Source organism: Lynx rufus, unplaced genomic scaffold, assembly GCF_022079265.1.
Source record: "Lynx rufus isolate CCGP_SWC_20201006 ecotype Redwood Valley unplaced genomic scaffold, mLynRuf1.p SCAF_1, whole genome shotgun sequence".
Classification (NCBI taxonomy): Eukaryota; Metazoa; Chordata; class Mammalia; order Carnivora; family Felidae; genus Lynx; species Lynx rufus.
The window spans coordinates 180,368,819-180,396,195 of record NW_025814823.1 but is presented as its reverse complement, the minus strand read 5'-3'; the positions used below and the strand labels follow the sequence as shown (position 1 = coordinate 180,396,195).

The window sequence follows — 27,377 nt, the reverse complement described above, 5'->3', positions numbered from 1 at the left end:
GGTCCAGCCTTGGACACTATGCAGACTTGGGGTCAGTTCAGAGGGGCAGAGGCAGGACAGCCCCAGTGAGCCTGTACCTTTCAGACCTTCTTCTCATCTTCCCAAGAAACACTGAGGCCCCTGTAGGCTGGGGTTCGTCTAGCTACCCCTGGGAAGCCTGAGTCTGAGAAGGCAAGCCCAGGCCTCTTCTAGCCCATGGTTCGTAAGACAGTGCATAAACTCTGGCAACAGGCAAGCATCTGTAATCCTGTTTAAAGCCCAGTCCCAGACGTAGTGGGGAGGGAGCTATGTGGATTTTTCTAGAAACTGAGGATACTGGGTCATAATGAAAGAGCACTCTGGCACACTGTCAGGTCAGGGAGGTCCTATCCACCTTTTTATGAACCTCTCCCTCCCCCTGAGGTAGAAATTCTATTTCAAGCTGGGGTCACAAGCTCAAATGTCCCCAGGGCCCAGGATGGTGACTTAAAGTAGAAAGCAAGTCCAGTGGGGACAGCACAGGCCACAAGCCCAGCGACCAGGAAAGCACAGGCCCTATTTAAGGGGGAGGCTGCCCCTCACTTCAACTCCACTTCAACAGCCATTTGGGAATGCAGGCCATGTTTTGCCAGATCTTCTGACTTTCCAAAAGATGCCAGAAATTTGGATTTTTGTTTGTGTGAACAATCCTGATTTTTAAAAGTGGGCAACTAATTCTTATTAAAAACACAACTAGTGCCAACAAATCCACCTGTGTATACCTGATTTAGGCTAGGGGGCTGCTGGGCATTAGCCTGTGGCTGAGATTCTCCTTCACAATAAGGACTGACATAGAAGTCTGCCTGAGGACTGTAGTCCATGTGACTTCCTTCATTTGAAGAGTCACCTTGAATTATCACAGTACTAATAAACCTTTTGGGTAATGGCTTATACATTTTTTTTTTTCTTTTTGGTATACTTAGTACATGTGATACTCATGGAGATCTCATGATTCTAACAGGACAGGTGAAGGCACAGAGCTTCAGACAGGGTTTGGAAAGGCACGCACCATGGAGCTTAAACACCTGATTTTATGTTCCTTCTCCTTGGCCCCTGTGCCCTGTCAGGGTCAGGTCGAGAGTGTAACCCCACAGTCCTTAGGGGAGCTTAGCCAACTTGGGCACAGGCACTGCTGGCTTTAACCTTACTCTGATCCAGTTGAGAGCCACAACCTCTACGGGGATATAGGGATGGTGATGGGTCCCAGTTTAAGGGCCTTAACAAAAAGAGTTGCCGTCACGTTATTTTAAATAACTCGTTGTAGCCGGTGGTCTTTGGGACCAGATCTGCTCCACGGGTCATTTGCTTGGTTGGCTAGCACTATGCATATGCATTTATGCACACATACATGTGCACACATGCATTTATGGCCTTCAGAGATGCATGCATTCCCCACTGTTACCACTGCTGGTGTTGCAGCTTCAGTTTTTGTTTTTGTTTTTAAATGTTTATTTGAAAGAGAGCACTAGCACGGGTGGGGGGAGGGTCAGAGAGAGAGAGGGAGATAGAATCCCAGGCTGGATCTGCACTGTCAGCACAGAACCAGACACAGGGCTCAATCTCACGGGCTTGATCTCATGAACCATGAGATCATGACCCGAGCTGAAATCAAGTGTTGGATGCTCAACTGACTGAGCCACCCAGATGCCCTTGCTGCTTGAGTTTTAACCTTGGGTAAGGTGCTTTCTATGTTTCAGCTTCCTTATTTGTAAAAGGAAACAATCTCAAAGCTTTTTTGGTTCTCTTGGTGGGAGTTAAATGGATTAGTATCAGTACAGTCTGGGGCAGAATACAGTGTTTAGTAACCATTAATGGCTAGCTATTATTATTGTTATTATTAACACTGCCCTGTACCCAGCTCCTTTCCACATTTGTGCTACTTCCTGGGTCCTGAAAGTATTTGAATTTGCAACTCCTGTTTTATTTAAGTTATTTTATTTTATTTATTTTATTTTATTTTATTTTATTTTATTTTATTTTATTTTATTTTATTTTATTTTATTTTATTTTATTTTATTAAGAGAGACAAAGACAGTGTGAGCGGGGGAGAGGCAGAGAGAGGGAGAGACAGAATCCTAAATAGGCTCTGTGCTGACAGCAGGGCCCAAACCCACAAACCCCCGAGATCATGACCCGGGCCAAAAACAAGAGTCAGATGCTTAACTGACTGAGCCACCCAGGCACCCCTATTTATTTAAAAAACAAATGTTTACTTATCTATTTTTAGAGAGAGTGAATATGGGTGGGGGAGGGGCAAAGGGGGAGAGAATACCAAGCAGGTATTCTCAGCTCTCGCTGAGCATGGGGTTCAATCTCATGAACCCTGGGATCATGACTTGAGCTGAAATCAAGAGATGGCCCCTTAGCCGACTGAGCCACCCAGGCGCTCCCATACTTATTTCTGATCCTCATCATAACTTACAAGGAAGGCGGATTTATGTCTATTATGTAAATAATATAACTAAGGCTCAGCAAGGCTAAGGACACTCCTAGGGTCACACAGCAGGAGAGGGACAGAGCTGAACTCAGAAGAAACACAGGTCTGTTCTTTCCCCACACATGGATTTCTGGCTGCTGAAGGGATTATCTGGCAACCCTGACCTTCATTCCAGCAAGGCAAATACTGGGACAAGCCAAGCAACCGGTGCCTCCTTGGGCGAGAACTGGGTCTGTGTTTTGCCACAGTCCCCACCACTCTCTTGTTGCTTGGATGTGGATGCTGGGAGTTGGTTGCCACTTATCATTGTGTTTGTGCTATTGTTTTCTTGGTGCACAGAAATGGTTCTCTGTTCTCCCATCCCTGTTACAAATGGGAAGATGAAAGATCGACTCAAAGTGCATGAACTCCACTGAACATGGTGTATGTGGGGGTAATATTTCTTTATGGAAGCAAATACTACTTGATCCTGTTTACTGTGCAGATATGTACTTGGCCAGCCTTACTCATTTTGATACCTGCCTTATCTCCATATACATGGAAGTTTCTGTTTTGAGGTTTAAAAAAGCACACCTTTCTCAAGTTTGAATTCAAAAGGGCATTTCCTTGCAGGTGATGGGTGATGTCTATGCTTGGCCTCTGAAGCTTGACACACAGGCAGCCACAATCCTCACCAGGACCCACATGTGTCCCTCTCTCATCTGTCCCTTCAGAGTGCTACTGCTCCCAGTTACAGAGCAGTTGCCAGGCCATGGGCAAGGTGGTGGCCGTGGGCAGGGAGGGAAGGAGGGGGGTACTGCACGGGGCAGGGGAAGGTCTTTCTCCTCTTTGCCTGAAGGGGACTGATGGGGGGAAGACTGAAGAACAAGACAAAAATTAAGGGTTACAGTCAGTTCCCATTATTCATGGTGGCTATATTCTATAAAGTCACCAGGGAAAAATGAATTAGGCAATGCTGAACCATTGCTCCTAGGGGAAATACAGGGTTAGGTTCCTGTGAGTCTCTGGTCACAACATTTTCATCAGCTGATCAATACATAACATTGTTTGATATGTGTTTCTGCTTAAAGACACCTTATTTTAATATACACCGTTGATTTATTTACATTGTACTCACAGCCTACAGCCCTATAACTCATGTCTGAACAAAGCTATGTAACACGCATTTTCTACATAAGGCACATCACAGCCTTCTTGTGCTTAGGAAGGCTAGATAGCCCTTCAGCACTATGCAAAGATCTAAAACTAGGCCCTTTAAATAGCAAAATCACTGACAAAAAGCATAAACATGTGAAAGGATGTGGCACCAAATATACTGTGAAAAGGACACCTATTTACAGTCCGAGAGCCGCAACAAATCAGAGCATGCGTGGCCATTTTTGATTTCAGCTGAGAACATGCGTGTAGGGGGCTCAAAGTTTTTTGCTGTTCCGTCCATGTCTACAAATGAGTATGAAAGCACTGTATTGATTTTGAGATTACAAATAAGTTTCAGTGAGTAAGCCAATTAGCAAATATGGGATTTGTGAGTAATGAGGCTTAATTGTATTTCCTTTGTTCCACAGGCAAACCCAACTCTGGGGCCAGGAGATGTGGACTCTGGGGTGTGAGTAGGGAGAGGGGCCAAGGAGAAGGGAGTTAGATGGTAGAGAGTCCCCATGTGTGCTGGTTCCTCTGCTAGGGCACGTGGGAAGGGAGGATGAAGGGAAGCGAGCCCACCTGCACACTAGTGCGATGACAGATGAACCCACGTATGAGTGCCAGCTCTGACATTTATTGGCTGTGTGGTCTCAGACAAGTCATAAAACCTCTTTGAGCCCTGCCAGCCTCCTCAGCCACACAAAGAGGAGTGTGAAGCAGCAACAGGCAGGTATATAAGGGCTTCATGAGATGATGTGCATGAGGCAGGGAATGTGGCCCCTGGCCCAGGACAAATACTCCCTTAGCTCAGCCACATTATTCTTGTCTGGCCCAAACTCCTAGGCAGGGAGAGGGTTATGAGGACAGGCAGCCATGGCATTGGAGAAGCCAGCGTAAGCACGTGGACCCTTTGACTGAGGTCAGGCTCCACTCAGGCCCAGGGACACCGAGACTGCAGCTCGGCATACAAGACATCTGGCATTTCTGCTCCAAGGTCTGATGCAGAAGCCTCTAGAGGCCATCTAAAAACAGACCTTTCACCTGTCACTTTGTAAAAAGTACGAAGTGATGTGCACCCTAGACCTCTGAGTTCCATTGCTGGACCTTACCTGAGTCCCTCTTAACCCTCCTTGGGGTAGGTGTTGGGTGTGGGGGATCAGGATGAACAGAGGGGACCTGGAGACTTAGGGATGCTGTAGAATGCATGATCTGCAGAATAACTGACAATTTAAAAACAGTGAAGTTTCATTTTGGTCTGTCTCTGTATGGCTGTGCCTTCCTGTCCTACTTCTAAATACATGCCCAGTGTGGGGTCAGGAGGAGGCTGAGAAGGGCTGGAGCAGAGGTGAGGGGGCCACCAATGCCTTGGCACACGGCTGTAGTCTGCAGGACAGACCCTGGCCAGGGCCTGGAGGCTGCTGCTAAGTTCCCGAGGCTAACTTACATTTTCCGCAGGTTGGGCAACTTCTTGAAGATCCCAGTGGCCTCTAAGACAGATATGTCATTGTCGTTCAGTCGCCTGCATGGGAAATAAGCAGACAAGGTAGTGGGATAGCTGAGGATGGGGCACCTCCTTTGCTGCCCTCCATGGGACCCTCCCACAGCTCCCCCATGGCTTGAGCTGAATTGCCACCAGGACCTCACACTCAGCTGAGGTCAGCGGAGCTGGGGAAAAGTCAGAGACAAGGAGGGGCCGAAAGGCGCTGCCTCACTGTGTGCCCCTGGGATGTGTAAAGTCAAAGAGAACCCTCACACTAACAACACTAATAATGAAGACCACCATCATTTATGCCGGGTTTGCCCATGCCATGCATGGTTCAATATGAATTCTGTGCTTTGTATTCTCTTACTTGATCCTCTTAACCCCCCTAGGAGGTAGGCACCATCACTTCCATTTTATAGCTAAGAATCGGACACTCAGACCTGAGAAGCAACATGCTTGATGTGAGGAAACTTGGAGAAGACCGGACTCAGACCCAGGTGTGTTGGTTCCGCACATGCTGTGCCCTCACCCCGACCATGCTGTAGCTTTTTAGCTCTTCCATTTGTGGACCAACCAACACATCCTTTTATTAGCATGGATAATTGGAGGCTCAGATAGATCTAATCATTTTAGTGTTTTCTCGCTTTTGACAATTACTTATAGCCATCTTTCTATTATATTGTAAGCTTAGTAAGGAACTGGGGGGACCATCTGCTTTGTTCATTGTGGAGGCTGATGGGCCTAGCACAGTGCCTGGCTCACGGAGGGTGTTCAGAAAATATTTGTATAACGAATGGACTGTCTTTATGTTTGAGAAAGCTATTCCTGGGGAGCGGGGAGGGGATGCCTAGGTGTCTATCCTGTGCCAAGGATGCAGAGGACAGCCACGGAGTGCCCATGTGACTGAGCTGGGAGGGGGCTGCCTCCAGAGGACCCTGCTTGGGCTGGTTCAGGGTGATTGGGTATGGGGACATGTAGGGAGTTCCAGCCCAGGTAGTACTTACAGATCAGTGACGTATTCAGGGAGGTGGCTTGGGATGCGGGCCAGCTTCTGGTTGGAGCAGTCCACAATGGTGCCCTCACAGCGGCACTTCTCGGGGCACACAAGGTCCATGAAGCACTCGCTGCTGAACCTGCTGCGGTAATCCTCTGAGCCTAGGTGGGGCCAAAGAGGGGGGCGTCAGGACCACCGGGGCTCCTGGCCCAGCTGAGGTTGTTGGCAGGGGGATGGGGAGGCACGTGGTGGGGTGGTGGTGGGGAGGGCCTAGTGACAGCATTGCCTTCATGCGTGGCCACCTTGCTGGTGCCCTCTCTACCCCAGATCCCCACTTTCCATTTGGTCTTTGTCATTCATGATTTCAGTCCTCTGGGAAACCAGGCTCAAGCTCTGTGGGCTCTTAAGCTTTGGTGGGTCACGGACCTTTTTGAGTAGCTGATGCAAACTTATGTTCTCCTCAGAGAAATGCTCTTAGGTGCATGTGTGCAGAATTCGTCCTATAATTTGGGGTGGAGAGTACTGAGTCCCTGATGCCCATCATCTGTGGACTGTCTAAATGTCCATGAAAGTCCAAATGAAGAGATTCTGACGGGGTTTTGATGAGGGCTGTCAGGGTGAGGATGAGGTAAGGGAGGGGGATTCACACTCAGTTATCTTCAAGCAAGTAAGGAAACAATAAAGGAGGCCCAGCATATGGCGGTCAATGACTGTTGACACTAGATTTCAGCATTGAAGACAATAATGAGGGTTGGGGACCTGGGGATTTGAAGCCCACTACCCTAACGCTCGGGAATTTGGCTCAGAGTTGCCTGATGATCCTCTTTAAAAACACAGTAGTAATAAATTAACATTTAAAAACTGTCAAGACAAGCACAGCTCTTGTGAGGGTCCGAATGATTTGCCCGATCTTTTGAGAATAAGCTCTGTTCAACCACAGTGAAAGGCCAGTTCTTAGCTGGAACTAAGATTTATTTTTTTGACATTGACTTTCTCCTGAGGTCACACAGTAATGGCAACAGTATCAATAAGTGATGTCTCACAAGATGTCCAGGGGTACTGCTTTATTGATTGGAAATAATCCCTTGCTTGGTACCTGGGCAAACCTCGTGAGACCAGCAATCACAGAGGAGGTGACTGGGGAAACCCTGGCTCTCCTACCAGCTACCAGCTAGTTGGCAGGGGCCAACGTTTCATTAGCACCATGCTAGGTACAAAACATGGGCTTGGTCCATGTTCGCCCGAGGTGTAATAGCACATCAGTTGTCCTGTAAGTATTTCTGAAAGTGTTTCAGAGAACATGGACATCACTGGAGCGCTTAACTGGTTGAGACAGACCTTGGTGATCTTATCTGCATTAGGGGCAACGTGGGGCACTAGCAGCTCAGAAGTTTTAGCAGTAGTGGGTTTGTCCAGGCTCTGGCACTCACTAGCCTCAGTCTGTCCACATGTTAAATGGGAATCTAGTATTTGCCCCTATCTCACAGGGGTGGTCGTGAAAATGCAAGGAAGAGCGAGGCAGTGAAGAGTCTCTGGGGAACGGTAAAGAATCGTATAAATATTTATGATTCTACTACTATTGTTTTCAAGAACTTAGTGGAATATTTGGCATATCAGAGGCCATTAAAATATCAGTGTAGCTAGTGATAATAGCTGACATTTATGGAGCACAGACCATGAACGAGGCACTATTCATCAAACTTCAAATGGGTGAGCCCATTTGATCCCTGCAACACTCTCGAGATCACTGTGACTCCATTTTATAGAAGAGAAAACTGAGGCTCTCAGGTCAATTGATAATATGACAGAGGGATGAACCCAGTCAGGCTGAAGCCAAGGCTTGTGTGATTAATACTATGCTTTCCTGCAGATGTGCATTTTGACAAAGCCTTTATTCCAGTCCTTTTAGAACTGATCATAGAGTCCAACTTGGCAGAGGTAGATTGATTGGCATTTTCCTGCAGAGGGCTATGGGAGGCAGGAAGCAGACATCTTCCATGCTCTTGGTTTCTTCCCCTTCACCTTATCAACCTATGCCAATTCCTGACTGGGAATGAAGTCTCTGATTCTGAAGTGTCTTCTACTTAAGACAGAGGATCAGAGGCCTGGACCTTTCCCTCTGCTCCCTCCTTGTCCCCCTCCTTCATCCCACCCTTCCACTCCCAGGCTTGTGTGAGCACAATCTGAGCACGTATCCCCGCAGTTATTTGGGCTGCTTCCTAATCCAATGCATTATGCAAATCTCTTGCCCTTGGCTTGCCAGCATCCCTCCCACCGAATAACTCTGACCTGGGCCATCTTCCTCCAGACACATCAGCACGCTGTGTCCTGGATGAATTTCATCTTGCAAACCCTGCTAAATGACAATCTTCTCTTGCTCCCTGCCAGTGGTTCTACACGGTGACGGCGTGAAGGGGCATTTTGGACATATGCATATATTTTTCTTTCAGAAGGTGTCTACAATGGAATCCCTGCAAAGTGGAGGAACCCTGGGCACTGATCAAATGCCTCTGAAAGACAGGAGGGAGCACAGTGTGCTGCTCTTCAACACGATGAGCTTGAAGATGTACCCTGGCTGGGCTGTGGCCGGGGACTGCCGCCGATTAAATGCGTTTTCGTTTTAATCAAGGTGAGAGCGTCTGTAGTTAGCAGGAATCGCTCTCTGTAGTATAGTTAGATTATAACTGGTGGACCTCTGCGATGGAACCGCTGACCCATTTTAATGAAATGATTTTGCAATTAGATTCAATGGACTAATATGTTCTTTCCAGCATCCCCCCCTGCTGTTTTTGTTATTGCCCTGGTTTGTAGTAATGAGGGGGTCGGAGTGTGATATTTTATTTGAGTGGCAGCCAGAAATGTTAATAACGGCGTTTGCACGTAACCCAAAGAGTTCCTTCCCCAGTCAGAGGCAGCCTGAAATGCCACCCCCATCACTTCATATTTCATTACCGAAACTACCCTGGGTTTCTCGGAGCCATTTGTTATGCCTAATGCTCATAACTACCCAAAAGTATTTTTAACTTTTCCAGAGCTTTAAAAGTCAATTTCAATCTCAATGCATATTTGTCACTGCCAGAAATACTTAGGAGGAGGGGAGTAACTGAAGAGGCCGCTGCTTCTTCTCTTTGGGGAGAGTTCAGACAGCAGAGATCTCGGAGGACTTGAAGAAGGACCATAAAACAAAACCCCGGCTGAAATGGGTCATGGGAGAGCTGATGTCATCTGGCATTTCGCCTGTTCCTGCCCCTGTAGCCCTCCTCCCTCTACGCGGGCAGCTCAGAACAACGACACTTGGTACATGATCACAGAGAGCTTTAATAGACCAGGGGGTGGAAATCCATAGCAATGCGATTTTATTACGAATCCCTGCCCTGTGGCCACTTCCCAGGAAAGCATGTACTTAACATCTGGATGGTCATGGGATTGGGGCAGGTAGGGAGCCACAGCTCCCACTCTGTGGATGGGCTTGGCTGCAGAGGCCAGTGCTGGGCCCAGGATGGCTGCTGTCCTTAGCGGTCTGGATTTGTGTCATTCTTTGGGCAACCAGTTTGTCGAATGAAAGTCACAGATTCACTGTTATCTGATGACCATGGCCCTGCCAATGCACGTGTGTCCAGAGCTCTCCTCTTCTACCTCCAATATCCCTAATGTGGGTGGGATGAAAGGAGGAAAGGAGCAGAAAGAGGAATTGGGGGGGAGATCGTCAGCTTGAAGAGAGAGCCACGTGGACAAGCAAAGGGTTGTAAGTAAGGAATGGAATCAAGAGAACATTGCCAGGCACACAGTTATCCACTCATGGGCAAAGGCTGGGGGACTAGATACCAGTGACTAGAAAATGTCAACTGTTTTACCAGGAGTTTGGTGATCAGTTGGGCAGACAGCTGTCCTCGTAAGCTATCCCCATCACAGTCTATTATGAATGCAGCCATCTGCCTGAAACCAGAGGGAAATGCCCATGGCCTGCAGCTGGGCACTGCCTGGTCACAAGCCTGCTGCTGCAGAACGAGGGAGGTGCCCGTGAAGGTGCCATTGTGGACCAGAGGCCTGGCCCCTGTCATGGTGGGGGCAGTGCCAAGGCACTCAGAATGCCCCCTCTGTTCAGGATAGGGGACTGCTCCAGGATCAGGGATTTGTTGTGTACCAAATGGATCTTGGTATATCCATGCTGGAGGGAGGAGCCATTCAAACAGCACTGCTTGCTCACGTGCTTACTCAACTTTTTTTCCATTAACAGAAGCAAGCTTGAGGGGGAGTGTTAAAATGTTTTTCAACTCCCTATCCATTCAAGTCAATCTTATCATTCTTTTTCATTTTCTAATTCAAGGCGATGAGACTGTCCGTAGCTAGGAAGGGTGAGTATTATAGCTGGAAAGAGCAGCCATCTGAGCCCGGGCAAGTTAGTTAACTTCTCTGACTTGATATCCTCATCTGTGAAATGGGACTTATAAGGTTGTTGTAAAAATTAAAACAAGGTAATGATCGAAATAGTTCAGCACCTGACCTAGAGTAAGCACTCAGTAAATGGTAAAAGCATCCAGAAAGGCCAACAGGACTCTGTTACTCAGCAACGGCTGGGCCCTGGCTCTGAGGGGTGACCTGAGGGAGAGGAGACAGTCAAGTCACATGTTACCATGAGAGGCCAGAGCTGGCTTCCAGGCCTATGCCAGGATTTGGTTCCCAGCATGGCTTTCTCTCATTTGGGGTGGGACACAGACTTCATGGCATGAACCAAAACCACAATCTTCTAGTTACACTGAGCCTAGGATTTACTAAGAAACAAACAGAACGGGGGTTGCCAAGATCCCTCTCTTGATTATCAGAGATAGCAGATCTCTGCACAGCCCTTGTGTGGCACTGGACTAGCTCCATGTGAGGAGCCCAGCTCTTGGGCCACATGTTAACTGTTCCCGGAAGGTCAAGATAACAGCCTGGACTTTAGGCTACATGGGGACCAGGGCCAATATACTCATGAGGAGTGGGGGTTGGGTCCAGGAGGAGGTGCGAGTTAAATCCAAAGTCTCAGACTCATGCCACTCTCACTAATTCTCATGCTCACATTTATCCCCGATGCTTCTGGTAAAGATAGAGGAGAGGGAGTAGGTCACAAAGCAGTATGACCTTTGGGTTAGCTACCACTTGGGAAGATGACCTTGCACTGGGACTTTTCCATGAAATGATGGGGCACAGGCCTTGGGTGTACCTGTTCTCTTTGAACAGAAGAAAAACAGTGGTTTCTGAGCTTCAGCCTAGCTACTTTACCCCTTGGCCGGCATCCAGAGTAGCCTGGGGGAGGGGGTGATGCCTCCATCTGGGGTAGGAGATGTGGTTCTAGATCTTAGCTTGTCCCCAGTGTGCTCCTCCAAACCCATTTCAGCCCGTATCCGCTACCTGGAGGTGGAGGTCTCTGCGGATCCTCCGAGGCTCCCGCCCCCCGCCCTCCGTGAGGCTAGACCAGGAGAGGTGGGTCTGGCAGATGGCGGGCTGCGGTGCTCCAGAGCAGAGAAGATGTCCAGCGGTGGTGGCGGTGGCGGCGGGCCATGCTGCAGGAGAGCGCGGAGCTTTCCGCGGTGCTTGACAGAACCATGTTCCGTTTCCATCGTTCCACCACATGGTTAGATCAAGCACAAAGGAAAGCCCCGCGGCGACTGGTCAGAATCAAGGTCAGGAAGCAGCGTCAGAGAGAGGACAGGAGCGCTCAGAGGAAGCAGCGTGGAGAAGCGGAAGCCGGAGCAGGCCCCCACGGAGCGTGATTAGTACCAGGAGCAGGGTTCCACAGGAACACTTCTGAAGACAGGAGCCCCACCGCCCTTGGACCCCGCCCTGGGGCAGTCACAGGGGAAAAGGAGGAGATCGGGCGGGAGACTACTGGACACCCCTGCTCAGGAGAATCAGGGCACAATGGGTTATGACCGCAGATGTCTCCGGTCATATCACGGGCCTGAACAGAACCTCTAAATCCCGCTCGATCGTACCACTGATCTGCCAAGACATCACACTTAGCAGAAGCAGCTTCTGCACACTCTGCATCCTGGGGCCCATCCCCACAGCACAGTGGCTCCATAACAGTCTGTTCTCCCAGCCCCTTGCATGAAGAGACAAGCCACAACTCCCAGTGGCCTAACGAAGCTGCAATGCTCTTCTTTAGGAAAAGCCCCCTTCATATTCCATACCTCAGAAATTTCCTCAGTATCCTTCAAGGACCCCCAGAAACCCTCTGGCTGACAGACATTCATTCCAGATGACTCAACATGTAATGGAGAAGGCGGGTGGGGGGTACGGTATCAAAAGAAAATACACGTCCCTAGCCAAGGAGAAAGATGGGAAAGCCAATGGGGCCCTGTGTTTGGGACTGGGAAACCTACAGTCACAACTGTCTGAGAACAGTGACCAGTTCCCATCACAATGAGTAGTCTCTTTCAGACTAAGAGAAGGAAGGAAAGGGGGAAGACACCAGATTCTAGGGTCCTTCCTGATTGCAGATTTCCTCCATGGTTGTGAATCATGGCAGTGGGTGGAGGGACCAACAACCAAACTTTCTGGGTGCCATGGGCCCAGGTGAGGGCGTCCAGTCTCCATGTCCCTATCCGCAACAGATCAGCGACAGTTTTTATGAACTTCCTCCCAAGCCACTGGGAGGAGATATGTACTTCTTGAACAGACCAGAAGTCAGGGCCAGGTGACTGGGATCCTCCCTGCTCTTGGCCTCTGACAGGAGGAACGGAGTCACTGTTCCCCTACAATGTGTTTTTGGGGCGAGATGGTCACAGCATCTTGACAGTGCATAGGTTATCTGCAATGGTTGACCAGTGAGTCAAGGTCACTCCACAGCCCCAGGTCTGACCTCTTTCAAAGCCCTCCCATCTGACCAGCTAGAGTGGCCGTTGTACTCTAGTCTCAACTCTGCTCTGATGTCTGGACATGCAGGGCTCTGTAACACCCTGGTTGTTGGGATTTCACATTCAAGTCGGATCAGGGCCTTGGTACCAGAGCAGGAAAAATCCATCCCTTTCGTGCCCCTGCCCCCAAGCCTTTAGCCCTTCTCTTTGATTTCCCTCAACAACAACAACAAAAAGGAGGGACGAGAGAGAAAATCTTCGCAGCACGTTGAATGTCCTGGGTTTCAGATCTCATCTTGAAAATCCTACTCTATAACCTCAGACAATACTTTCCTGCTGTGTAGGCCTCAATTTCTTCATTTCTAGCAGGGACTGTGTGAATTCTGAGTTCTCTAAAACTCTGTGATGACCTGAGCAGTATCTTGCTATTGGCCATCTTTTCTCATATAGTGTCATCACCCTCTGTACTTTTCACTGTGAATTTCTTCTTGCCAACAGATCGCTACACACAAAGGAAGGAGGTGTGATGGAAGATATCTTCCAACTGCCAAGCGCTCCCCTGAGGATGGGCTTGGGGTCCCAGGCAGCCAGACGGCGGCTTTTCAGGGGGACTTAATCTGATGGTCAGATTACCCCAGCTGGCAGCATTCACCTCTAACCAAATACTGCTGCCCAGGGCGGCGGATGCAGCTGATAGAGGCAGACACAGGGCAGCTGGGAACCAGACGCCCTGCCTAAGGAGGGGCTTTATGCATTGCAGGAGCAGCCCTCAAATTGGCTTCTAATTACATCAGCTGTCTTTGCAATGGGGGTGCTTTTAGGGGAAAGTAAAATGCAGAGTTATTATCTGTCAACTCCAGTATGCATCACCTGACCCTCCTTCTGGAGCTTCCTGGAAACACAAAGCTTTAGACCCATGGCTTCTGTATCCCCTAAAGCCAAGGCGGGCCTGGACCCCAGTGTCTGTCAAATCCAAGGCCTTTGATACTCACCAGTAGGTCTCTCTACCTCTCTTCTCTGCAGCTACATGAAATAATAGCACATAGAATGCTATCTGTCAGGCATCAGCTCTGACGTTCCCTACCTTTACAGGAATAATCTGCTTAGTATTGATTAAAAAAAAAAATCTTTTAGACAGGGTCAATCCAAGAACCCTGTGCTTCTGTTTCTTTTTAAAATTTCCAAGCACTCCTGCCCTCCATAGGAAAAGCAGCCAGGATCTCTCCCATGCAAAGGTAGGCAGGTAGTGGCACAGCAAGAGAACTATGTGTTACTGTCCCCTAGGTCAGCTTGCTATTTTCTTTCTCCTACTTCATTCCATCTGTACCCTCATCCTGCCACCTCTAGTCCCAGCCCACAGTCATTCCTAGGCACCTGCCAAGATTTTGTCTCTGTGAGATGCCATCCTCAGACCCTGGGCCGATCCCCCTCCCGTTTTGTGTGGCCCCATGGTCTTGGCATCAACACAAATCCTTGAGCTCCTGACAGGTCCCCTGTGAGCCTGAGGGGTTGGGGCTGGGAGATGGCACTCTGCCTTCCCCTGCTTCTTATCACCCCCTCTTCTGGGGCACAACTGCTTGTTACAGCTAATTAAGTCAGCTCCCCCCCACTCCCAGACTTGGATAGGAACAGAGGGGACAGAGGGAAGAAGAGGTGTGCATTATGAGAAAGGCCCTGAGGAAGAATGGTTGTGCCTCAGGTGACACTCCAGGGCTGGGAGAGGGTTTCCCTCCCAGAGATGCTGCTGGCCCAAGAAGGAACTTAAGGAAAGAGTTTTGGGGAGTGGGGGTAGGACCATAGACTAGGAAGAGAGTCATCCAAGCAGTTGGACTGTTTTCCCAATGCTCCTTCTCTCCTACATGCTGCGTGGTGTCGAGGAGTGAGCCAGACCTGGGGGTTGCCTCCACTATTTGCTTGCTGTGACCATGGGGTGCCCTTTACCTCTGAGTCCCTGGCTCCCTCAGCTGCAGAATGAGGACTCCTCCGGGTGATCTCACAGGACTAGTGGAAGAACCAAGTCAAACTAGATGCACTCAGCACAGAGTTCATCACAAGTAAGAAACTGACATTGTTATTCTGAGGCAGACAAATTGGGACCAACGCCTCATTTTGCCACAAAGTCCCTGTGGTATCTCCAAGCCCTCTCGAGGTATTAGGTTCTATTGAAGAAGATAAAATAGCTAAAGTTTATCACTCTGGAGACGTGGACTAAAGGATTTGACTTAGAGGCCAAGAACAACATGAAAGGAGCAGAAGTCTGTCTGCTGGTCTTCTCCCAGCGACCAGTGACCATGCTGTCATTCTCCCTGGGAGAAGTCGCTTACATAAGATGCTCTTGGGCAGGGGAGAAGAAGGGCTCTTGCTGACACACAGATTGTGACGGCTGGCACCAACCCATCTCAGCACATTATACTATCAATCTCTCACCATTGGGAGCACAAGGCAGTGTGGTGATTTTTTTCCAGTAGCAAATGGCACAAATGCTCGCCATTTTTAACTGCCTGTTTATCTAGCTATCAGGTCAAGGACAGCTACTTCTCTTTTCAAGATGACCTGAGAACCCCTCTGGCATTCACCCCCAGTGTCTTTCCTGGGTGCAGTAGGGAGGAAGGATTCCAGAACGAGCTTGGAAACTGGTTTGAGGCTTTGCTTTCCTAGAGAGCACAACTCTTTGCTGTTTTCTCCATGAACAGACTATACCAGTCTAGGGTGGAGGAGACAGCTAGCTAATGTCTGTGAAATCTGTAACAAACTGTGGTCTGAGGGCTGTACCAAAGGCGGTCTTAGAGGGGATGGGAGCCTCCCAACATTATATGCTGCTTGCAGCCTGGCCTGGGACCCATTTCTTTCCCTATCTGCCACTTGGGGAGCACGCTTTGGAGACTCAAAGAAAATAAATCGCAGCCTCTAAAAGGCACGTGTGTAAAGGCTGCCCCTCCCCTAGCTTCCACTTGACCCTGGAGATAGGCTGCCACCTGGGTTCTGTCTCTCCTGAAATTGTGCACCACCCCCCGCCCCACCCCATGCTTTTATTGTGTGTGTGTGTGTTTTATTTTAAATCCATAAGGTAATTGGTTTTCTGCAGGACTAACTGAATTTCCCCAATTTAATTTGCAAAGATGCTCCCTAGGAGCCATTACAGCGCTCGCTGTCCTCCAGATTGGATTACTGGCCTCTCCGGGGCTGCAGTACTGAGTCGGAAGGTGGGGCCCAGCCCCGTAACCTGATTACCTGAGCAGCGGAACTTCTTGCTCTTGATCTGGCTGATGCGTTTGTTGGCCAGCCGGCGCGGGCTGCTGCAGCGGGCCCCGCTCGTCTCGATGGGGTTGTCCTGCAGGTAATCGGCCAGCCACTTCAAGTGGCAGTCGCACACAAATGGGTTTTGGGCTAAGTGGCTGCGAGAGGGATGAGAATTGATCAGGAGTGACCCGGGGTGCCACTCTCCACCGCCACCGTGCCTGGCGCTGGGCCCCTCCTCATCGGGCAGAACGCAGAGCGGGTGGGGCCTGAGGCCTGCTATGTGCCAGAGAGGGTCACAGGTGCGGCTGGCATCAGCTGGTGCCATCTCCTTGCTCTCCTGACCTGGGGCAGGACCCACCAGTCACCTCGATTCTGACCCACAGCAGCGGTGATGGGCAAAGTCACAGGCTCAGGGTATGTGCTTACAGCAGCCTGGATTTTATTTCTCTAAGCTCAGCAACGCCAGGCACATAAAGCAGCTGGCAGGGTGACTGGCACATGGTGGGTGTTCCACATACAGCAGTGGGTATTGTTATTACCCTCATCATCACCAGGGCAGCACCATGGGTCCGGCTCTGCCTGGCTTATAAGAAAACTCCACAGGGCCAGCGCAGCGCTCAGCGCATGGTCCGTGTTCAACACGCAGCAGCTGTTCTCAGCTCTTTATCGGCGCCTGTCTCTGGCTAGGGGCAGTAAGTGCCAGGTGACTTAGAAGGCATCCAGAAGCCCCAGGTTCATGGTCAGGCCTGGGATGGGCTGAGATCTGTCCTCAGGTGTTATTTATCTAACGGAGTTATTTATGATCCTCTGCAGTGAGGAAGTGCTTCCTGAAGGGAAGGTGAAAAATTCCGAGTGCCTGTAGCAGAGGCTTGATTTTGCAGGGTGGTGCGGGGTGTTGGTGGGGAGGATCGGGCTATTAGCAGAGATGGGGCCTGCTCAGAGTACAGTGGTTAAGCGAGCAGGGGAGCCTGTTCGAATCCTGTTTCTTACTAGCTGTGCAACTTTGAGTAAGTTACTTAACCTCTCTGCCCATTGGTTTGCTCACCTAGAAATGAGGGATCCTCACAATACCTACCTCACAGGGTTGCTGTGAGATCTAAAGGTTTGAACACGGGGAAAGTGCTCAGCGAAGTGTCGAGCACTGGGTGGGTGCTCAGTACAGGTGAGCTTACGGCCATTCTCACCGCAGCCTCCAGACATGCTCTGGGACACGCTCACCTAGCCTTCGTTTTGGGGGCTGTCTGTGCCTGGGTGTTTGGGGTCACTGGCTGCCTGCGCGTGTGCTGGCATTTGAGGGGGCATACTCACAGGGTCTGGATGGCCTGCAGAGGGGCAAAGAGTCCCTTGCTGATGGTCTGCAGCTTGTTGTCATACAGGGAGAGCAGATTGAGGTTCTGCAGGTCCTGAAACGTGTTCACTCGCAGGCAGTTGATCTTGTTGGCATTGAGGAGGCTGCAAGCACAAGAGAGGCCAGTGACTCACTGATCCTGGGAGTCACCCACGGAGCAAGGGCTGCACATGCAGGAAACAGGCTTCAGAGCTCTCCTCCAGAGACAGCCTAATGCTCTCCTGAGAGCCATGGGCCCCTGCCGCTAGAGTGTGTGTGTGGGGGGGCGGGGGGGTTCTTGCATTCCCGCGACCACCGAAACTCCAAACATGTCCGGGCACTTGTACACCAGCTACCGAGGATACTGGGCCACATACTGAAATCCCCCGCAGCCTTCCCTGGTACCCAGGCCCTCAGAGGAAGCCTGGAAATGGCAGCACACATGCTTGACTTTCTGCTTTAGAACACAGAGCTTCCAGGAATGGGGGAAAAAAATTCATTTGGCACAACTGTTTCAAAGCTTTAGTTGACTGACGAAGGGCAATTTTGATTCAGAAGTCTTCTTAGAGTTCTGCGAAATCACTGATCCCATTGGAAATGTGATGGAAGTTATAGGTCATCCAATCCTCCCGGGAAAAGATACATCCACGGGCAAGCATGGGTGTGTGCACATACACATTCTCTCTCTCTGACACACATGCATGTGCTCCCACACATGCAACATGGATGGAGCCTCGTGTGACCCAAGCTCTACCCCTTTCCCCTCCTCCATGCATCCCTGCTCACTACACTTCGTTCCTCAAATGCCCCCATAAGCATTTTGGCCCAGGTCCTTTGAACACGTTCTTTACCACCTTTCATAAGGTGGTTCCTTCTCCTCCCCCACATATCAGCTTAAATGTCACCTCCTTAGAAAGGCCTGCCCTGATCCCCTCACCTACAGCAAGACCCCCAACCCTCCATGACTGTCTCTCCTAGCTCCAGTTTATTTTCTTCCTAGTACTTCTCTCCATTTGTGATCACAGGGTGTTTGTCCTTGTTTACCACTGGCCTCCCACCTATGATGACTGTAAGCCCTGATGTCACAGATGACATCACTTTCATTCCCTTTATTCTTGGTGCTCAGCAACAAGCATTTATTAAGAAATATACCCAATCCCGTACACAACTCCAGGGGACCACACTCTAAGGTGGCACCTGTCTTCCCTGGTTTTAGATCTGCATACCCCTCCCTCCACCAAAAAAAAAAAAAAAATAGCATCAAAAGAAGCTGCCTTTCAGGTGAAACTCTGGTCCAGTGTAGGTGATGCCATAAGGGTTATAGAAGAGTTCTCCAGCATGGGGCTGGCAAGTCAAGCAAATCTGAGTCCTGAGAATTTCCTTTATGATCCTAGACCAAATGTTTGTACCCTCTTAACTAGTATAAAATCATTTCTCATTCCCTCGTCAATAAACGTAGGAGAGAGGAGAACTAGACGAACCAATAAAAATGTTAAATTTTTAACATTTCTCTTTCAAGGCTGGCTCAGAGCTTCTCTCGTGGAGAGTGGCCCAGGAGACTCATAACGGGCTGGCCTCCACAGGCTCTGATGCCAGGGTCTAGGGGACTTGAGTTGGTGAGGGGCGGTTGCCCCTGGGAGCTCAGCCTTCTACAGCACCTCTCCCTTGCTGGAGGCCCGTCCTCCCAGTGGGGCCCCTGCAGCCTGTGTGCAGGCAGGCAGCTGTGGCAGTGACAAGTACAAGAGCTGCATGTTTAATCTGGCTAATAATGGGCAGAGTCCCAAAGGTTCACACAGATGTCCTCCTGCCTTGCAGTAGAGAAAAGCTAGAATACTCTTGTTGTTTTCTGAAGTGCTTTCCTGACATCCAATTGTTCTCACGGTAACCTAGGCAGATGGGTACAGCCAGCCTCCCAAGTTTAGGTGACAGAACTGAGGCTGAGAATGTGGTGGCTTGGTCAAGGTTGCATGCGTTTCCAGGGAACATGCTGGAGGTAGTTACGAGAACTGATGTCTCTGGAGGGTGCACTTTTTTCTTTACGAACACCTTATATACCCCACCCATCTGTCTATCCCCCGGTGGCATTCCCCCCCAAGGATGTCCTGTGCTTTATAGATTGCATTTTAGTCAAGGTCAATCCATTCTGGGGACATTCCAAGGAGGACACCAAGGAGCAAAGAAACAGGGAGAAAAGCTGGAGGGACCCAGCAGGGCTAAGCACCCATGGGGCAGGAATGGACCCTTCACACACGGGTGTTTGGTATGCTCGTTTACAAAGGAAAATAAAGTGCATGGTAAATGATTTATTCCAAACCTTGATATTCAGGGCCTTAAGAGGGGATCCCTTTGCTAGGAAATACTGAACAATTCAGTAAAGAGGCCAAGTCAGAGGTACCAATCTGATGCCCTGAAGAAAGAATCTTCCCTGCAATATATTGTGACATCCCACATGCAAATCTGTTCATTCACCCTCCCAGTGTTTTAAAATTGGGAAATTTCTCTCCCTCTCCCTGCCTCCCTCCCTCTCTCTCCCTCTCTCTCTCTCTCACACACACACCCCAGATTTCTATTTCCTCTTGAAAAAAAATTTCAGAAATTCTAGCAACATGGAGTCCACTGGAGGCAGCTATGGGGTGGCTGTCCCCTTTCGATAGGACCCATGCTCCCTGTTTGCCACAGTCCTCACTCTTCCCTAGCGATGCCTTTCACCAGCTTCTTCGCCTGTCTTGCCTGAGTGGGCACTCATACCTGAGACCCTAGTGCAGATGAAAGAGCCCAGCTGCAGTTCTGGGGAACGCTAGACCCTGGACAAAGAGGGACCCCCAGGGAGAGAGCAGTGGTGACTCTGACCTGCCTTGAAAGGGTAGCCAATCTGCATGCTCCTGGGGGCAACCCTCCTCACTCATCAGAACTACTGAGGCTTCTTTTTCTGATCCAAATGCTTTTCCTTGTTCCCTACTACTTCTAGATGTCTTAGCATGGGGTGTTATCTCAAAGATGGAAGGCATCAAAACACCCCAGGCTGGCGGAATTACTAGGCAAAGACAGCATGAGGCGCAGAGTGCATGAAGCAGGGAGCAAGCGGAAATACAAAAGGGCACAGTCTCTTGGTCACTCCCTCCCTCCCAGGATGCTTGGCTCCCTAAGGCAAGACACGTAGGTGCAGGAAGAGATAAAATTAAGCTGCTTATCCCGATTTAGATGCTGAGGACAGCCTCACTGATCCCTAGCACCAGCAAGATCTAACAGCCCGTCCTTCTGTCCTCTCTCCTTTGGGAGGAAGGCTGGCAGCTACTCAACTCCATCTGTCTTCCACGAAAGGATCCCTGAGCTACCTGGTACATGGACAAGAGTTGGAGGGGAATTGAAAAAACATGCTGTGGAGCAAACAGAGAGTAAACAACTATTTGTAATGGGGTTCAGCATTTCCATAAGAACTCCTGAAGACAGGCCTTCTGTCTCTTTCCCTGGAGAGATCGATTTTCCCTCTTTTTCCCCTCAAGGCTGCTGGGTCTGTCCTATTTCATCTCCCTTTGAGGAACAACAGCAGTGCAGCTGCTGAAATGATACTAATAATGCAGTGACATCTCTAGGGACCACGGCTCTGTGCAGCCCCGTGCCAAGCGTGTTCCAAAGCACTTTCCACGCAGTATTTTATTTCAGCCTCACAGCAGCACTAAGATTGTCCTCATTTTGCTGGTGTGGAAACTGAGGGTCCGAGTGGTGGCAGATTTGACCAAGCAGTAAGTGAAACATACCAGCCTGACTCCAGACCTCAGCTTTTATCCACCACAGAGAATCCATACTCTTTCTTCCATGCCCAGTGAAGCATGTTCCTGGTCTCTGGGAGTGGTTATTTTTGCTAGCTTTGGAATGCACCTGGGCATGGAATGCACCAGGTGGGCAGAGGTCTGGTTGGGTCAGGAAGACTGCTCGCCGTTTGGTTGTCTGGAGCGATCAGGAATCCTGCCAACTCTTAGGAAGGACTTGGCACCAAGTTGTTGGAGATGGGATGCTTTTTGGGATGCTCACCAAACTGCCATTGGCACAAAGTGGAAGGTTCTTCACTGAGGGGCTCACACACACACATGAAGCAGCATTTCAACCTTCAGCGATCATTAACCACATGCTGACTTGGGAGCAGTATGCGTGGCTCCTCTGAATTCTCACTCTACCCTGGGCAGATCAGGGGACAGTGATGAAGCAGAGACAGCAGCAACCCTCATGCAAGATGAGATGCTGCAGGTTGCCTCATTTGAAAGGCTGCCTGGTATTCAAAGCCAAAACTTTGACATCCCAACTAGACCTTCAGCTTGATCTCTTGTTGGATCCAGTGAGTTGGGGGTTGAGGGCATCTTGTGCTCATAAATATTTCCCCCAGAAGCAAATCCAGCCATCTTTTGGGGCCACCTGCTCCCAGACCCACCTCCCAAAGAACCTCTTTTGAAGGTTTTATAAGCAAAAGGAGAGAGAAGGGCTGAGATGGACAGGCCAGATGAACATCAGGACCACACGACGTAACATGTAACAAGCATGATGTATGATCAAACACCCACCAACCACCTTACAAACACTAACCCACTGAATGTCCCCACTAGAGAGTAAGTGTTATCTCCATTGGACAGATGACACAGAAAACTGTTGGGACGCAGAAAACTTAAGTACCAGTGACCAAAGTTGCACAGTAGTAAGTGGCAGTTTGAGAAGTGGATCCATGTTATCTTAGCACAAAGGCTTTGCTCCCACCCATTATGCCACCCTGATGCCCATTAATGGACCTTGGGAATCACCCAACGCTGATGGGAGGAGATGGCAGTATGTTTTCTGTGGCCACTCCCATTAAGCTAGTGACGATTCTACAACATAACAAAACAAAAAGCCACGCTCCCTTCAGAGGGGATTAAGGAGAATGGCACATCCAGCAGGAGTGCACAGACATCACCTTCTATATTTACTTCCAAGTGTCAGCCCTACGAGGCCTTCTCCCAACCCCTCTTCCATGAGCACGTGCAGCTTCCACATATGTTCCATGTCAAGAGGTATTAGCACTCAGTCCACTGAATAACCAACATAACGATGCTGCTAAGAGATAATCCTTTCCAGAACCATTGCCTTCAGAAAAGGCCAGGCAGGAAATAAGCCACAGAGAACCACAGAGCTGGAGCTTGTGGAGGGGGCAGTGAAATACCCTGGGTCTGGGCTAAGGAGGGCTCTTGTGACTCAAGTCCTCCTGCTCGGGGACCCGGCCTGTCCTGGCCAGAAAGGTCCCAGATGCTCTCAACACAGGAGCAGCTGGCAGCTTCCTTCCTTCAAGGTCCAGGAGATACAGAGAGAAGAACCACAGGAGGGAGATGAGGTCCACCCTCATCAGTGAAAAGGCCCTACCACACCCACTTTCTCTAAAAAGGCCAACAGGGCAGAAGACCACTGAGACCCCATTTTTAGCTACTGTCCTTGCCCACATCTCCTCCTCAGTGAAGATTCCCACAGAGCTCACAGGCCTTCGCTGCACAGTTAGGAAAACACAAACATCGGGAGTCAGCTTTAATGATAAATTGCATTAAAATCACCTTGGCAACTCTAGCAATTCACGTGTTGATTCAGTGGCCCAGAGCTAACGTTCTGGGTGGTATTTATACTCTCCACACCTGCCCGTGGGTCTGTGGAAGACAGCAGTTATGTTGCCACTCCTACTTGAGTGGTATTTGTCTGGAAATGCCAAAAGCATATTCTAAACTCCAGAGTACAAGGTTTGCTCAGAAAACTGGTGCCAAGAGAGAGCATAGTGACCCTCTTCCTGGAAATTAGTCAAGTCCTTGCAGGAAAGACCATGAGATGGAAAGCTGGCCCAGGCTCCTGCCAAGGGGGCAGGTGCTTTGGGGAGCTTCCTTTTCCTAACACAAGGTTGGGGAGTCAGTTTGTTTTATAAATACTCAGATGTAGATACGGAGGAGGAGAAAGACGGTACCAATAACTGCCTGACATTTTTTCTATTGCTCCTCCTCAGAAAAAAGGTCTCTCCCTGTGAGTATTTACCACCATTATGCATTGGCATAAACTATTCGTGAGGACACCAATCTGGGGAGGTATCTTGGACCCCTGATTAAGCTGCAGGACACAGAGTCAAACCTCTCTCATTAATGTCTTCCTCTTTTTTCTTTTTTTAAAATTTCTCCAGAATTAACCCTCTGTCATCCTGAACTTTTAAAAAAGATTTTTTAATGTATTTATTTTTGAGAGAGAGAGAAAGAGAGAGAGAGGTGGAGGAGCAGAGAGAGAGGGAGACACAGAATCCCAAGCAGGCTCCAGGCTCTGAGCTGTCAGCACAGAGCCCAATGTGGGACTCGAACCCACAAGCCATGAGATCATGACCTGAACCGAAGTCAGATGCTTAACTGACTGAGCCACCCAGGTGCTCCTGACTTTTTTTTTACACATTAATTTTAATAAGACCTACTCTCTTGCCTTAGCACAGATACTATGTTCTCATCATTACCATACGATATGGGGGATTTACTTTGACATTCAGGAACCTACTGAGGCCAGACATGGGGAGAAGCCTGGTGATATCTGGTGCCACGAGGTCAAGAAACCCTAACGCTGCCCAGTCTTGCTCTGGGCCACGTCAGGCTCAACACTCAGGAGAGGAAACAGGAGGAACCATCCCAGGCCCAACTAGGGACAAAGAAGACTCTTCCATTCCCTCCCAATAATGGCTGCACTGCTGGTCACAGGCTGTGGGTTGTCATGGTGATTCCTAATGCACAGGAAACTGCAAATGTAGCAATGCCATTGGATGGCCTGTCTGAAAAACAGGACCTCCCTGGAGTCCACAGACAGAGGAGAACTGCAGGAACAGGGTGCAAGCAGAGGGAAGCGGAGATTCTGAGAGACTGGACACGGCAGCCATCACCTGCTATTGGGGGATCAAAGGCCTCCCCTAGTGTGACCTGGCTTGCTCCTTCCCTCCCTCAACAGCTACCAGGGTGGTCACTTGCCTTCTGGTTACCAACTGGTCCTTTAAGAGGGGTGAATCATTCACTCAATGGCCAAGCATGGGATGACTCCAGATTTTACATCTCCCTGAAGGCCTCCCTTGGGAAGCCCCGGGCGCACAAGGAAGGGAAGAAGCCCTCCCTCAAAAGTGCATCACAAAGTAAGTCTGCTTCCACTGCTGGGGAGTTCTCACCATCTGCCCTTAACCCAGTCTTTACAGACGGGCAGCTTCTTCATGCCCTCTCACAGGGGTTAGTGGGATGACAAGGGGCCAGAGGAAGTCCCAGGGAGACAGCAGCCTGTGACGGATACTGAGGCATAACGAAAGGAACCAGAAACAGTCGGTTCAGCAGTACCTCCTCCTTGGCACGAGCCTGTGAGGAACTCTTGCTCTGTGGATCATAGAACTAGTTCTGCAGATCTGCCTGTGACAGGGCCTGAAGCAGAAGTCTCTTGCACGGACTCTAGAATTAGCCTGCCTGGATGCCAATGCTCCATCACTTACACGCTGAAAGACAATGGCCATGTTACTTAACCTTTCGATGCCTCAGTTTCCCCATCTGTAAAATGGGCCTTTTCACAATACCTTCCTCTTAGCACTGTTGCGTAGACCAGAGAAGCATACAAGCACATAACATTGCTTTGGCACGGGTTCTGGAGCATATTAAGTAATTAGCAGCAGTAGTAATACTCGCGAAACAGCTGGTGAGGAAAAGTGAGCTACGGGGGTGGAGTTTCGCTCACTGCCCTGTAATTGGCATGTTGCTTGGCAGACTCCAAGATTCTCAAAGGGTCTTGTCTGCCTTCCAAGAAAATCAAACAACAGGTGCCTGGGTTGTCTTAACTTATTCCAGCCCAAAGGCAGTCTGGTTTGGGTTCAGACCTCCTGGAGCAGGCTTAACATTGACTGTGCCCAGCATTTACGTGAAAGCTTCTACCTCAAAGGACCACCTGCCCTACTCGGGCCACTTTCCTACGCATCTGCCATGCAATCAAAGAGCACTAAATGAATGCTCTTTATTTCCTGGGGGAGCTGGGACAGCACACCTTGCAGCTGCCCGTCAGAGGGGAAAGTGATGGCTCTAGAGACGCACTGACGGCTTTTCTTGTTTTGGGAGAGGTCGACCTCTGAGCTAAAGTTTCTGGTGAGGAAAGGGATGGGCACAGCCAGGAGAAGGGTCAGTTCTCTGGTAATCCAGCTGCTCCCATCCCTGGACCTGGGAGCATGTGACATATCTTGTCCTAACCTTACATTCTGAGACATTTTCACATGGGATATTTCAGTTCTCAGCACATTAGCAGGGAATGTCTAACATACTTCGTGTCCAAATGGGTGTGGGACTCGCTTCCCAGCACTCTGTTTTAAGGAGGGATGGGCATACAGACCACCACGCACACCCCCAAAGATAAATAAGGACTGTTACTAATGACCAATGAATGTGTGTTTATACCATCAATGTCTGCAGGAACGGAACCTGTTTAGGATTAATTACAGGGAGAGATACTAGTTATTTTGAAACCTTTGAAGATTTTGAGAATAGCCTTTTCTGAGTTTCCCCAGAAGCGATTACTGAGCTTTAGTATAAGAAAGAACTACCTAACTTTCTAAGTACACAATGATGACTTATCACAGACACCATCAGCAAGAACAGATAGAAAAATTTGTCACAGAGGGCGTGGGAGGGGGTTCTGCACTAGCTGGGTAGGAGACTGTGCTTGGAGCCCTGATGTTCCTTTGACCTCTAAAATTCTGGAACTTAAACAAAAGGAGGTGACTCTTTGGAGGCTGACACCCAGAGGACAGGGCATCGGGTTTAGGGGATCATTCCCAGGACTTTGAAGTGTTTCCATGTAGCCCATTTTTGGTGGCCTCCAAGAAACTCTGAAGCCTGAGATATTCTATTCTCAGTGTTGACCATCTGCTGCAATAAGCGTCTCAAGAACGGGACCCAGGAGGACTGAGTACATGCAGGGCCTGGGAAAATCTGGCAGGATGGCTGGAAAATGTGGAACAATGGGACAAGGGGGCGCAGGCAGGACAACTACAATGTACCCCCTTTACTACCGACAACACCGTGAGTTGTGCCAGAGAGGAAATAGCCGAGATCGCTTCACGTGGCAGAGACAGCTTGGCTTTGTGATGCACCAATAATTTGAGAAACAGGGAGAGAGAAATAAACACGAACCTCTTACAAAAAGCCTTGGAGTCAAAGGAGAGGAAATTACCCAGACTACCAGGGTATTCTAATCAGAGCCTTCTTATCAGAGTGTCTCCAGTCTAACAAGGAGAAATCCAATCTACAGCGGGCTGGACGCTAAATTAGATCTAATCAGGACCTGCTTTCCAACAGCTCAGCGGCAGGTCAAAGCCCAATGACGGCTGCAGTTGCTGCTTCTTTCTGGAGAGCAAGCTTGCCTGAGTTGTGTCAACTCCTGGTCACGCGCAAGGCAGGGATGCTTTGTCTTTACTCCTAGTTTACTCCCAGCTATTCCATTCCATCTGCTCAAAATTTTGGTGAGATTAAACTAGAGTTCCTGGCCCATGCAAATCCTGTGAGTTCTATTAATATCGTCACTGCTGTCTGCTCCAAGCTGGGAGACATTTCCTTTTTTAAAAAATATGCAACCCCCCCAGAAATAAACTCCCCCCAAACCCATGCATTTATTGAATCTTTGCAACATGCCATGCGCTCTGCTAGGCACTTTGATGCATGCTAGATTTCTCCTTAATGCATGCAATGACATTTTTCTGTCTACACTAGACACGCAGATTGTAAAAGGATACTCACCCCAGCCCAGTACAACACAACCACCCCCAAATCTACCTCAACGCCAATGCTACTGTTACTCTTCTTTCAAGGGATTAATAGCTACAGTTAACTAGCCTTATGGAGGTGGTTACG

The 27,377-nt window shown here is 49.4% G+C and overlaps 1 protein-coding gene across 2 annotated transcripts in view; it reads right to left on the bottom strand.

The window, feature by feature from the left end:
* SLIT3 (slit guidance ligand 3) overlaps positions 1-27,377 on the bottom strand; it is a 593,232-nt gene that overhangs the window by 68,363 nt on the left and 497,492 nt on the right. For both annotated transcript variants that reach the window (XM_047091292.1, XM_047091299.1), the window contains exons 13-16: positions 17,460-17,603; positions 16,143-16,306; positions 6,083-6,233; positions 5,040-5,114 (exon numbers count right to left, since the gene is read on the bottom strand). In XM_047091292.1, coding sequence (XP_046947248.1) covers positions 5,040-5,114; positions 6,083-6,233; positions 16,143-16,306; positions 17,460-17,603 — 534 coding nt within the window. The remainder of the gene's footprint in view (positions 1-5,039; positions 5,115-6,082; positions 6,234-16,142; positions 16,307-17,459; positions 17,604-27,377) is intronic.